Source organism: Xiphophorus couchianus, chromosome 13 (assembly GCF_001444195.1).
Source record: "Xiphophorus couchianus chromosome 13, X_couchianus-1.0, whole genome shotgun sequence".
In the NCBI taxonomy this organism is placed as follows: Eukaryota; Metazoa; Chordata; class Actinopteri; order Cyprinodontiformes; family Poeciliidae; genus Xiphophorus; species Xiphophorus couchianus.
In genome coordinates this window covers 9,990,849-10,003,735 of record NC_040240.1, presented here as the reverse complement: position 1 = coordinate 10,003,735, position 12,887 = coordinate 9,990,849, and the positions used below count along the sequence as shown (strand labels likewise).

Here is a 12,887-nt window from a genome sequence, read left to right as displayed (position 1 = left end):
ATGCATCTTCATGATGAATGGTGACACTTTGCAAACTCCTACATGTAATCTGCAAAATAATTTGTGGCTATATGGTTAGCATGAGTGGGACGTAATGGACGTCATGTGGGTAATGTTGTCACTACTGTCGTCACTCTGAAACACAATCACAGGTGTTAGTCATGGATTCGGGTCAGGGATCAGGAGAGTAAATCCTGATCAACATGATTGGTGCCTCTGTGCCTCCAAGGTATACACAAGCACACAAGTGTGCACATTTCCTGCAGCTCTGACCCGTCTGACTATCACTCATGAAGACAGAACTGTGATCTGACATAAACACCAGCTAGAACTGTCACTGCAGATAATCTGGCCTTAGCTTTATTTAGATTACTTTTAACAACCACCCCTTCTCCACTGCAGCTCGTCTGAGGGTGGGTGTTAATAATGGCTCGCTGCAATGTGAGCTCACGCTTTTATTACAAGCTGTCAGGAACTTTGTATGTCTTTCAGTTGTGCTCACTTATGTGCGTGTCACTGTTCTGGCTGGAGCTTATAATCATTTGTAAGAGCTTTTATGCGTATGTTCATGTGCTCCCGGGCACTGTGGCAGACTGAGTCAGTGGATGCTCATAATGAGTGGGGTGTTAGTGAAGCTAACTTATAATCCCACTCTACAGTGTATACCTAAAGGCAGTAAGGGAAGCAGATGCAGCCTGACTTCACCTTACATCACACACTGCTTGTAAGATTTGTTGTTGATTAGCTAGTGTTTGTTTGAAGCCCAGCTGTGGAAATGTTTTTGCTTGGTGCACAGTTTCACTTTTTTTTGTTTGCAACGATGCAAAAGTAAATATGTGCAATAATGTAACATCCAAGCATGCAAAGCCAAAGAAGTTCCTCATGGCTGCGACCTTGTTATCATTGCTAGACTGGTAAAGTGGGACTATTTTCATTGGGAATGTAACATCTAAATCTCAAAGGTTAACTATGGTAATTTTAAGATTATTCTTTTCAGCAAATCAGAATAGTTTGTATAGTGAAGTGTTTCAAAGAAAGTGGTACAGTGTTGCTTGAAGGGAAATGTCCATAATAACATCTTAGAAATCTTTATCTATTTAGCCTTATCCTGATTCATGTTACATAGAGGTAATGTATACCTCTATGTAATATAGAGGTACTTTAAAAGAAAAAGAAGGGGCTGCACAAGCAAAACAATTGATGTTGTTGAATTATAATATTGGTTACAATTAACCCATGTTTTTCTCTTTTCGCAATGAAATTCCAAGCACTTGAAATATAGTCCTCCACCACACGCTGTGAATTAAAAGCTGTTATTGCATTACACTCATATTGTGCATCCCTTGAATAAACTATAAAGGCAATCAAATAAACACTCATTGCATTTTTTTTTATTTCAAGAGGGCTCTACTCACTTTTTTCATTTTTAAACTCTGTTACTTTAGAATTGTTATTTTATGTAAACATTCAAGAACCATTTAAATAGATTTTTGAAGATCTGACTTCCCTGAACTTATAAAAACTAATTATTTAATTTATTCGTGAAGGTAGTTTTTGACTCTAACTAAATATTTTCAAGTGTTGAGTTGTTGTACTTCATTACTAATGGCTTCTTAGGGGATCACTGTGAGGACAGAAGAAGACATAGAAGTGCTTTGATCATGATGCAAAAAATTATGTATTTGGAGTATATACTTAGAATCACACTTTTTGGTACATTTTCCTTAATTTCAGGTGTTAAGCCTGCAGAGGCCATACTCTACCTTGTGCACTAATTATATTTCAAACATCTTTTTTACCTGTATCCGTAAAAGGAAACTTTTAATTCAAATTAGCGAGGCTCTTCAGAATCAAATAATCCTAGGCCACTGAATTGAATGGAAATCAAAACTAAGCCATCAGTTCTATTCACAACAGATGCTGTTCTCCCTTCTAGATTATTTTGTTTTCCTTGCTTTCTTGATGGATAAGCGCTGACAAACCAATGCGAGCTGTTTCCATAGCGATATGACTGGTGTCTGTAGACTGAGCCGAGTGCCTCTCTGCCTTCTAGTCTCTTCTGACTTCAGTTTTTATATCGCTTTGTTTGGTCATCAAAGTTTACTTGAGTACAAGGTCACTGACTTTCTGATGCACTCATAAGTTCAGGTATATTCACAGTTGTGTTGGTGTTACTTCCCACATGGTGAGGGAATTACAGTACAGTGTTTGTTTTTTTTTGTGCCGCTGACCTAAAAGGATTGGGTTTCATTTTCATATCCATTTTTCCCTGGAATTGTGCCCTGCTCTATCACAGCACAGATAGGGCCCAGTCCCTGGAAGAGAAAACTTCCTCTCAGGTTTCCATGAAGTCCACCTTTTCTCTTGAAATGTTATCATATGAGCACATATGGAAGATGTTAAACTGTATGAATAACATGAAAAACTGTGGAAAAGTATCCTGACTTATTGTGGGCTGTGAAATACATCATGTTATTTTTTTATTATTATTGTTTCTATGCACCTAAGATGAACATTTTACTTGTAGTTTGAGTTGAGGATATTTTAGTTGGCTTATTATCTGCTCCAAAACCCCCAGGTTCTTTAGCATAAAGTTTCCATGTGTGAAACAGAGATGTGGCAAAATCTGTGAAAGAAAACTGTATTTAACTGAATTAAAACTAAATTTGTCTGACACCCCGCTAGTTATAATGTTTAATCCTTCATTCTTTCAATACTAATACCAATATAAAATCTGCTGGAGGTTTTAGTCGACCTTAGAAAAAAGTTGGAATTAGCAAGTCAAAACAAATTAATATACAAATTAAAGAGCTTTATTGAATATTGTATATCATATTTAAATGTGTTCTGTTTGTTGTCATTAGTAAGTCCTTGTTAACTCCCATTCTCATTTGTGTACTTTCACAATACCTTCCAGACTCCCATCTTTCATCTTGCTTGCTTTTCTCATTTTTTGTTACATAAGCTTCAATGCCTCTCCCATTCACAATATTTGTGTTCCTTCTCTGAATATTTTTCCTTTTTAAAGGTTTGCAACCTTTCTGAGGTTAACATGATCTCCTTGCTCAAATTGAGAAGTGTTTTCAGAGGTTATTGTCATGAAACAATTATTGCAATAATTGTGCTTAACTTTGAATTGGTTTCTGGAAGATTGTTATCTTAAAAGGGGATGCAGAATGTGTATTTAACACTCCATTGCTCTATTTTGAACCTAGAGCTGTTTTTCTTGGCATTGATGTAAAGGAACACAGCACATTTTCTTCTACTTTGTTTATACAGTGCTTGTTCTTGGTTACATAACGTCTATAGTTCTGGCTGGCTTTCCCTTTATTAGATATCTGACCCTTGAGACAGGAAGAAGCCAGTTCTGATAACGTTGGGTGGTTTTTGAATCATAGGCAATGTGGTCTAATTGCATGTATCCCCTGCAGCATTTAGTAAATGTTATATCTTGACATCACATCTGAGCTGTTGGGTGTGGTGTTGGTGCCAGACCCCAGTGTAATTAATTGAACGGTGTCACATCTCGTTAAATTGGCTGTCACAGGCAAACAATGCTAATCTTGAGGCTCCAACTTGATGATGAGAATGGCAACGGAAGTTTAATTTATCACATTCACAACGTAACATTGTAATTTGTAGTATGTTTTAGTGTTTCGGAGTTTACTGTGATTTAATCAAAAATGTGTAGAATTGCAGTTATTTGATAAATTCTGCTTTTAAAGCAAGGCAGGACAGAAAGGGGATGAAAATCATGGTTGCAAGAAACTAAACATATTTCATTCTCATTTATTTATTGTAAACGAACAGCTGTTGTATTTAAATGAAAACATCCTCCTGCCAAATGTTAATGTGCCGGTAGGATGAGGTACTTAACCCTGCTTCTGGACAAACTACATTCCTGAACAGTCAGTCTTCATGATACTGTTTGTTCACTAATTGTCCCACCAAACTTCTAAGATGGTTAAAAAACAACAGGATTCATATTGAGTTTGAATTACTCCCAGGTGGGCTCTATTTTCTAATTTGGTCAATTTTTTGAATTGTGTTTTATTTAGTGGTATCAGATTATAATTTCAAATATTTAAAAATCAATGTATTTTTATTGAACTTCGCAAATACTTTGTTGTGGTCTGTCACAGAACTCTGTGGTTGTAACACCTTGAAAATGCACCATGCAGCTGAAAACCACCAGTATCACACCTGGATAGGAGGATCCGGGAGCAGCTGAACATCTGGAGCACATTTTGCTAGAATGACTCATTAGGAATCACAAGGAAATCTAGGAGCATATTGTTTTGTCTGACCTAAGTCATGTCGCACCTGCTGCCTCTCAGGATCAGACAACCTTTTATCCGACAGTCAAAGAGATGGCATGTGTGGATTTGTTTATGTTTGCTAGCTGGTGCACGTCTCTTTTTTTTTTCAGTGTTATCGAGAAATCTGTCATCATTTCAAGAAATTTCCACACTCTGACCACAGTTACTTATAAATGCATTGTTAGGGCTTGGAAAAGGTTAGTCCTTAGAACAACTTTCACCTCAAAATCATTAGGTTTAGTATTGTTATTTATGACCCAACTAAACAAAAAGTCAACCCTTATGTCAGGAGCTCCATGTCAGTGTAATTTGCTGCGACACAGACTGCAGTGAGCATCTGCTCCTACTCATCTGCCTTTGATCTCTATCTCTTGTCTTCATTTTCACTTCTCACCTCAGGCTGTTTCTTCTTCTCTTCACCTGGGACTTATTCCTATTTCGCTGGACTGTCATGGCAAACGTGTGTCTGTGTATTTCTCAGCGCCGCTGCTCCTTTTTTGAGGATGAGATAATTTCAGGTGTCAGCCCACATAGCTAGCTTTCCCTGCAGTGTAATTTAATATGTAGCGCCACCACCCCTTTAAAAGAAAGGAAAGGTAATGCTTCCCTTTGATAGTGACAGATGAGGCTGTGTTGATATGCTTGAACTTACTGTATAACTATTTCATGACTTTTGAGTTAGTTTTATTTCACAATTTAATTTTTTCTTTCAAGGATTTAATTATTATGACCTACCAAAGTGGTTATAAGCTGCTTTTCATTATAGTTCAGAATGTTCCTTGATATTCAGAATTGTCGCTGCACCCTGGTGGACAAAACATGTAATTGCATCGGGAATTTCAACATGTCAGGCTTTTGTGTGCTCTGCTGATATGTACTGTTTGCACACATGGTTGCATCAGTCCTGGATGGTTTACATATATGTATACATGTATATGTATATATGAAGCAATTACTGTCTAAATAATCAGGAAACACTGTAGATTACAGTATTGAAATTTAAGACTGGAATCCATTATGAATTCTTGGTGATTTATACATTAAGCGTGTTCGGTTTTCTAGCACTTTTGTCCTTGCTTCACTTTGTGACATGCCTGTGTGTTTTTTTTTGTTTTTTTTTGTGCCCTCCAGGAAGCAGTGGGGAAGATTTGTCTGAAGGAGAGAGGACGGGACGTGTTGGTGTTGCGGAGAGTAACATCATCAGTGACGTCGCCGTCCGACCGGCCCTCACCTACATCGTCGGGGGGCGTGTCCAGAGAGGACGACTGCAATAAGAGGTTTGTCCCTCTCCCTTCATAATGAGAAACCTTCACACTAACATTAACAACAAAAACACATAATTACAGTACTCCTCCCTCTACTTTACTCTTTTTGCTCTGGGATCTCAACTTACAGAGGTGCAAAATAGCAGCAGGGCTGTTGAAACTGTACTTGTGTGTGACCAAGATAATGTATGCTTAAGCTTCTGGCTTGGAGCAGAAGGGAGAGAATGGCTTTTTGTTCTCAGCTGAAAGGGAGAAACAAGATGACACCAAGATTCTATTTATTTAGGGTCGTATAGTGTGCACATTCAAAGCTGATTTCTTTCTGCAGTGTCTGCCAAAGCCCTGAGGCACAAAGCAGGGAGTGTCAGACAGGTTACGAGTCTGCCTGCGCGTGTGTGTGTGTACACAATTCAAAGCATTCTCAGTAACAATCAGTTCCCTTGCAGGGCTACTGTAGGAGCTGTCAGAGAGAGGGCTTTAATCTCAAAGGTTTATAGCTGACAGCAGCAGCCAGCAAGACATTGAACCCCAGGGAAGGAACCCCCTCCCCTCCTGGGGATGCAAAACTTAGAGGAGGACAGATTGTTGGCATGCGATAAGACATGAAGATGAACTCTGAGATAGCTACTCTTGCACAGGCAGAGGAGGATATAGTTGACGATGAAGATAATGACGAAGACGACTGTGAGGGGGGCACTGAGGATGGAGATTGTGGCATTTCGGACACATGTGCGTTTGATGTTCCCCATTTTCCCTACATCGATGATGAAGATGTGGAGGAGGAAGAGAAGGAGAGGAGATGGAGAGATGGAAGTGACCGCACTTTGTTCTCCAGTCTTTTTGAAGAAGACTTTTGCGGTCCTTCGCCCTACAGGTACGTGGTGGTGTCAGGAACGCCGCTGAAGATCTTGGAGCATCTGCTCAGCGACCTCCGACTGGACGATCAGAGAGGAGCGATGGAGAACAGAGAGAGCGGTAAGGTTAAAAACACACACCAAACATTCCGCATTACAAAATACACTCAGTAAAAATATTGATTCGAAATGTTAGAAAAAACTCAACTTGGATGTTAAAAGGTGACGGCTGAAGTCAATAAGTACTTTTAGACAAATAATCAAACTGCACTGATCACATACCTGACTTTGTTTTTGTAAAAACATACCAGGGAGCTTCTTACCACAGTGCTTCCTAGGAATTTACTTTTCAGTGCAGCACAAGTTCCAACACAGTCCAGCTTTCAGTTTTACTCTAATCTCAAGTGGCTTCAAACCCACGAGGTGTGCACTTCCTGTCAGAGCCTCTATGTGATTGTAGCTGCATGAGTCAGCCCATCCAGGTGCAGTCATTCAACCATGTGATTGCCTCTAAATATGAGGAACATTTAGGAGGTTAAATGCCATAATGAGATTGTGAAATAACAGTTTGAGGGCACTCAAGACATTTCTGCAGCAGGTAATGTTCAGAGATGTTTTGGATTCATGCCTTATTTTAGCTGTAGCTGGTATTTGTTGGTGTTCCTTGTGGTCTTTTTAATAAAATCTGTGTAGCATGCATCTTTAATCAGCCCCCTTACTCTGATAGTTCTCAATAAAATCCATTATAACCAGTAGCCTCCAGGAGTCAGCTAATTGTTCAAAACAATTTGTGTGTGTGATGTAATCTTAGTATAAACCAGACTGTTTGGTGAAAATTTTGGAAGTTTTTTCACTTAAGAAATTAAGTTAAAAAACAGTATTATGAGGTTGTGGAGAAGATTAAAACAGAGCAGGGTTATTAAACATAATCCAAAGCTTTGAAGATTACACAAAACAATGCTCAATTAATCATCTGAAAATGGAGTATGACACAGCTGCAAACCAACCATTACAAGACCCATCCATGTAATCTAGGAGATAATTACTCCAAGAAGCAGGAAGAGGTGAATTGTAACTCTGGAAGAGCTGCAAAGATCCACCACTCAAGTCCGTCAATCTGCTGAAATGACAGCGATTTCATACGGATCAGTGGCAAGAAGAAAAAGTTGCTATTGAGCAACCCCGTAAGCAGCAGTGCAAACATATGATTTGGTCAAATCAGACCAAAAGGGAACATTTTGAACCTCATGGTATATGGTAGAAAAACAACACTTCAGGACTTTATCAGCATCAGGTTGAGAGGATAGCGTATTTCACCTGAGGCAGTGTAGCCCAGCAGTTTTGATGGGAGAATGGATGGAGCGGAAATACTGAATCTGACTTTCCACAGGACTGTGAACCTTAACATACAGCCACAGCTGCACTGAAAAGGTTTTTGATCAAATCTGTTTCATGTATCAAACTTCAGACCTAAATTCATTTGAAACTAAGCAATTAAAATTGCTTCTCATTTAGACTCTGCAACTGATTGGGCACAAGCTATTTTTTCAAAGCAGTGCCATAGCACAAATTTTAGTTTCTACATGGTGGGGGAGTTGATATCACTGATGCCTTGGAGCAAGAAGGTCTTGGGTAGAATCCCAATTTGAAGTTTTATGGAGATTTTTAATCTCATTGGGATTTTCTTGGTTAATAAAAAAGTTTACAAAATCTCCCAGTTCGTGTGTGGATTCTGTCCAGGGCACGGCTTCCTGCCACACTCCAAAGACATAATTTTTTTTGATTATTCTAAATTGCAGCCAAGTTAGAGTTATGGGTGTTAATGGGTGTGAATACTTTTGAAATTTTTGTGTTTGATAGCAGTGCTTTATGCATGCAAACTAAATTGAAAGTCTGAGATTTGTTCAACATTTCCAAATCTGATTATCAGTAACCTATCTAAATTTGGAATTAACATTTCTGCACAAAGTAAAACAAAAATGTGCATTTATGAAAATTTGTTCCAGCACACCTTCCTGAAATGTCTATTTTTTTAAAAAACACTGTAAGCATCATCTTTGACCCAAGAGCTGCTTAAATTCTACTTTTATTACTTTAGTACATCAGGGACATTAGTTGGGTATTATTAAGCTATCCCACTGCCTGTTAGGATTTGTTTTTGCATTAAATACAAGGAGTCTTTATGCATCAGCTCAGACCTCAGTACCAGCAGCTACGAATAGTCCACAGGGAGCCATCTCACTGAATTGCAGGAAGCAGAGGAAGAAAGAGGGCGAGATAAATGTGGAAGAGAACTGAGATGGGCTTTGTCGAGGAAGTCCGGCTAATATTTATTCACGGAGAAGAGTAAAGGAACGTAAAGAGAAGGGGGGAGAGAGAGAGAGGCAGGAGTCTGAGACTGTGCCCATGTTTGCCTGTCCTGTGCGCTCATGCAGCCGCAGGAAACATGTACATATATGGTGTTTCGTATGTTTGTGTGCGTGACTCCCTGAGGTGCTGCCAAGCATCAGTGTGCTGTTTTAACTGGCTTAGCTGTGCAGCGTTGAACGTGCTCTAACATGCTTTCATGGAGAGAGAGCGATTACCTAAACACCCCATTGCTGTGAACACAAAAAACACACAAAGGGGGGAAAAAACAGAAGCAGCAGATTACCACGATTAGTTCAGCACACACATTTTATCCACCTTTTTCCCTTCTTGCTCACAAGAGATAAAATCCCCAAGGTCAGAACTGAATGAGTTATTCATTAGAGTGCCTGTGTGCGCTGCGCCATCTGCAACTATGTGTTTGACTTTGTGCATGCCAGCGGGCAAACGCAGGGGGGCATATGTTCAAGATGAAAATGGATATTTATCATCACACCGAGCTGAGAGAGTGTGAGCGTAGGAGGAGAGGAGTAGTAGGAGGAAATTTAAACGGCAAGTTGCGGAAAATGAAAAACGGGGGATGAAGAGAGAAAGGGAGGGTGTTGGAAGATGTGGTGGAGAGGCCAAGCAGGGAGACTTGGAGCAGGAATAAACCTGGTGGAGAAATAGTGTTATTGATCGCAAAGTAACGACAGTAACAGTGAAGCAAGTTAACAGCCTTTTGAAATTTGACGAGTCCTGTCAGACCCTAAAAGTGCCTGAAATATTTCTGAAAAGGTTGCAGTTTTATTTCTAAAAGAAGGGCAGCTGATCAAATATTAATGCCACGGCCTGTGCTCGGTCTTCTATAATTGATTTCTGTGCTCTCTGCCTCACGTGGCCACATTTGGGTCACATTTTTTATTTTTTCTTTCGCAGGAAAACACTTTGACACCACACACATGAACACGCAGAGTACTCCTACCCCACAACAATGGCTCATTACCCATGGGCGCTGAGGGCCATTTCCATTTGATTCATACCCAATGATCACCTGCTGAGCCTCGCACTCTCATGATATCCCACTTGCACTTCAATCTGTTCTACTCTACCCGTGCTGTGATGAAAACACTTGAGTTAATGGGTTATGATGTTCATGCACAAGCCTGTAACTTCGTGCAGCTGATCTATCACAGCTAGTTTAGATGTGGTGTTTAAAAACATTTTCTTTCAGTTGATAGCTACAGTTTATAACTAAAATATATAACAAATCAAAGGGCTTCAGGTAGCTTCAGTCAGATGTTGTCTATTTTAAATATTTAATAGCATAAAGGAAGTAATATCAGAGGTATTTGAAATGACTCATGATGATGTGCTTCGTGTTTCAGAAATGCTGCTGGACGACTTCCTGCTGACCTACCTTGTGTTCATGTCCACTCACGACCTCTGTCAGGCGCTGCTGGGACAATATCCTTACAGCATGCAAACCCCACACACAAACCCTTCACACTCTACTTCTTGGTTTGTTGTCTCCTTGACCACATTTACTTATAGCAGCGCACGCTGCAGGGGCCAGGAGGAAGGCAAAGACGCCCTCTTTAGGAAACGCAAAGTACTGCGGCTCGTGTCCCACTGGAGCAGGCTTTACAAGGACTTCCTCAAGGAAGAGGAGCATGTCAGGAGCTTCATGAAGGTAGCAGTCTCTTCTAACACTTGCTTGTCAATGGGTTTCTATTTACACACCATCATTTTGATCCTAAGGTGTCCTTTTTTATGATAAGGTCAACTGAGGACTGGCAGCACTCTATGACTTTTTACTGAATCGGATTCTCTTTTTGTTGTTAAATGTTGATGTTTCCGGCTCTTTAAAAGCATCATGGATTGAAGGGGCATAATTGTAGTTGTTAATCAGTGATGGAAATAATTAGCTCAGGTTTATTTATTAGCTGTAATAAGTCAAAAGTGAGTTTACCAGAAGAATCTGACTGGACTTTTTTGGGTTCTCCCAGAAGGGCAGCGAACACAGAGTCTGTTACATCCACACACTCAAAGGCGAACCAACACACATCCCTCCACTTGCTTGTTCTTTCATAAACTGACTGCTCCTTTGCTCTCCAACGGGTTGCCATAGAAACCAGAGTGGCAGGATTGGCAAGGGTATCATTTTATATGGAGTGCGTAACCCAGGTGATAGTTGCCTAGTAACAGAGGGATGAGAGGGAAGCTGGGATTTGCGGGGCCACGGAGGGTCAATGACAGTGATAAAGAGGTGTGTGTGTGAGAGTGTGTTGAGCTGTACAAGGTTATTATTAATTCTACACCATACACACATGTGAACACGCCTGCACTAAAGAGCATGTGCTTCATCTCATATTGGTTATTAAATCAGCTTCTCAGACTCTGGTAATGATGAGCTTAATGGTATTTAGATTTTTTTCTGTTTCTTATTCTGATATTTTCTTGAACATTTGACTAATCTCACTAATTAGAAAGCTTGTATTGTTAGTTGACATGTTGGTTTGGACTTGCAACGCATAAAATTGGTATTCATGTGTGTCTTTGTTTTCTTTTATTTAATTAGATTTTTTAAAAGCTGAAATAGTTCTACATTATTCATTGGCTTCTATCAAAGTTCAACAATCAGGAAAATAACATTTTGAATTATGCAGCTGCTGTTGAGGAAAAGCTCCGAAAATACTTAGAGTTTGGGTTAATCTTTAAGATTTTAACTGAAATCATTAGTTCATTCTGTCTGAAAGGATTTTTATACTCCCAAGAGACTTTTACTTGATAAACATTCACATATGTTTTTCACACTTTCACTAATTTCACATTAAAATGTCTCACAGTTGCAAAAAACCTCAGCATATCTTACAATAAACCATCCCATGCCTACTGGAAGATTCAATATGTAAAGCTAACACATTTGGTGTCAGTTTGTTGCAAGTTGAGTTTTTTTTCCTCACAATCCTGACTACTCAGCATCATACTAACCCTTTTGAAAAAGTCTAACTCTTCCTTCAATAAGTCCTGCTGTCATCATTGATCATCATCTTCCTGTTTTGTCTGTCAGACGCTGTACAGTTACGTTCTAGAGGACGTGTATGAGTTCCCCTCGCTGGAGAAAGACCTAAAAGAGTTTCATAAGCTTCTGCGTCGCAGACAGTAAGCACTTCTTATCAAATGGAATTGATTTAAGTTTGTGCGTCTAGTTGCTAAATTCCTGCTTACTACTGTGTGTGTTATTTTCTTGTAGCACAGTGGACAACTGCCCTCCCAATCAAAAGGTATGTAAAGTAAGCAGTTTCACATTTAAAAGTACGTAAAGGTAAACTTATTGTTCACACTGAGTTAAACAGGTCTTTAAAAAGACGTCACGTCATATTTAGAGGTTTTTAAAACTCAGTGGTTGCTCTTCTTTGTCTGTCAGAGTAAGCAAGCGTACCAGCACAGTGTAAAGGAAAACAGTTTGCAGCTTCGCAATTCACCAGCGGACCAGAGAGAGGGTGAGTGAGACAAAAAATACAAAATAGCTCAACATAATTACGGATAATAACAGAATTTTGATTTATGTAAATTTCCTACACACAGACGGTTTCCGTCTTTGTCTCCAATTTTGTACTTAACATTAATCTAGTCAAATGGTCCTCTTTGAGCTTTGCTTGTGTTTGATCCTGAAGCTTTTGCTTTTTCTCCCTTATGGTAAATATTTTAATTAATTTTCCAGTGATATGTTGCGTATACGTGAGTCCTGACTCCTACCTAAGTGTCCACACACACCCTGCTCTGGAGGCTCGGGAGCTTCTGCGGATTCTGGGTCTGAAGCTGGACAAAGCAGAGGAGGACATGGTGCTGGCCGTGGTGTCGCATACTGGAGGTACACAGTGAATTCACACCGTTTTTCAATAAATAAATGTTTCTCCTGACATTCACTTATGCAAGAGTTTATAAAACCTTATGTAACTTCAGACCTAGTGATGATTTGCTGGATGCTTTGTGATCAACTATTCCTAGATCATGCCCCAAGAGAACTTGAGTTTTCTCTCTCTTTTTTTTAAAGATTATTTTAATATCATAATCATCATTTTTTAAATTATTTGTCT

The 12,887-nt window shown here is 39.4% G+C and overlaps 1 protein-coding gene across 1 annotated transcript in view; it reads left to right on the top strand.

The window, feature by feature from the left end:
- rapgef5a (Rap guanine nucleotide exchange factor (GEF) 5a) overlaps window positions 1-12,887 on the top strand; it is a 46,933-nt gene that overhangs the window by 27,678 nt on the left and 6,368 nt on the right. The window contains exons 10-17 of the mRNA XM_028036392.1: window positions 5,451-5,596; window positions 6,459-6,559; window positions 10,173-10,251; window positions 10,333-10,477; window positions 11,858-11,949; window positions 12,041-12,071; window positions 12,215-12,290; window positions 12,512-12,661. Of these exons, the coding sequence (XP_027892193.1) occupies window positions 5,451-5,596; window positions 6,459-6,559; window positions 10,173-10,251; window positions 10,333-10,477; window positions 11,858-11,949; window positions 12,041-12,071; window positions 12,215-12,290; window positions 12,512-12,661 (820 nt within the window). The remainder of the gene's footprint in view (window positions 1-5,450; window positions 5,597-6,458; window positions 6,560-10,172; window positions 10,252-10,332; window positions 10,478-11,857; window positions 11,950-12,040; window positions 12,072-12,214; window positions 12,291-12,511; window positions 12,662-12,887) is intronic.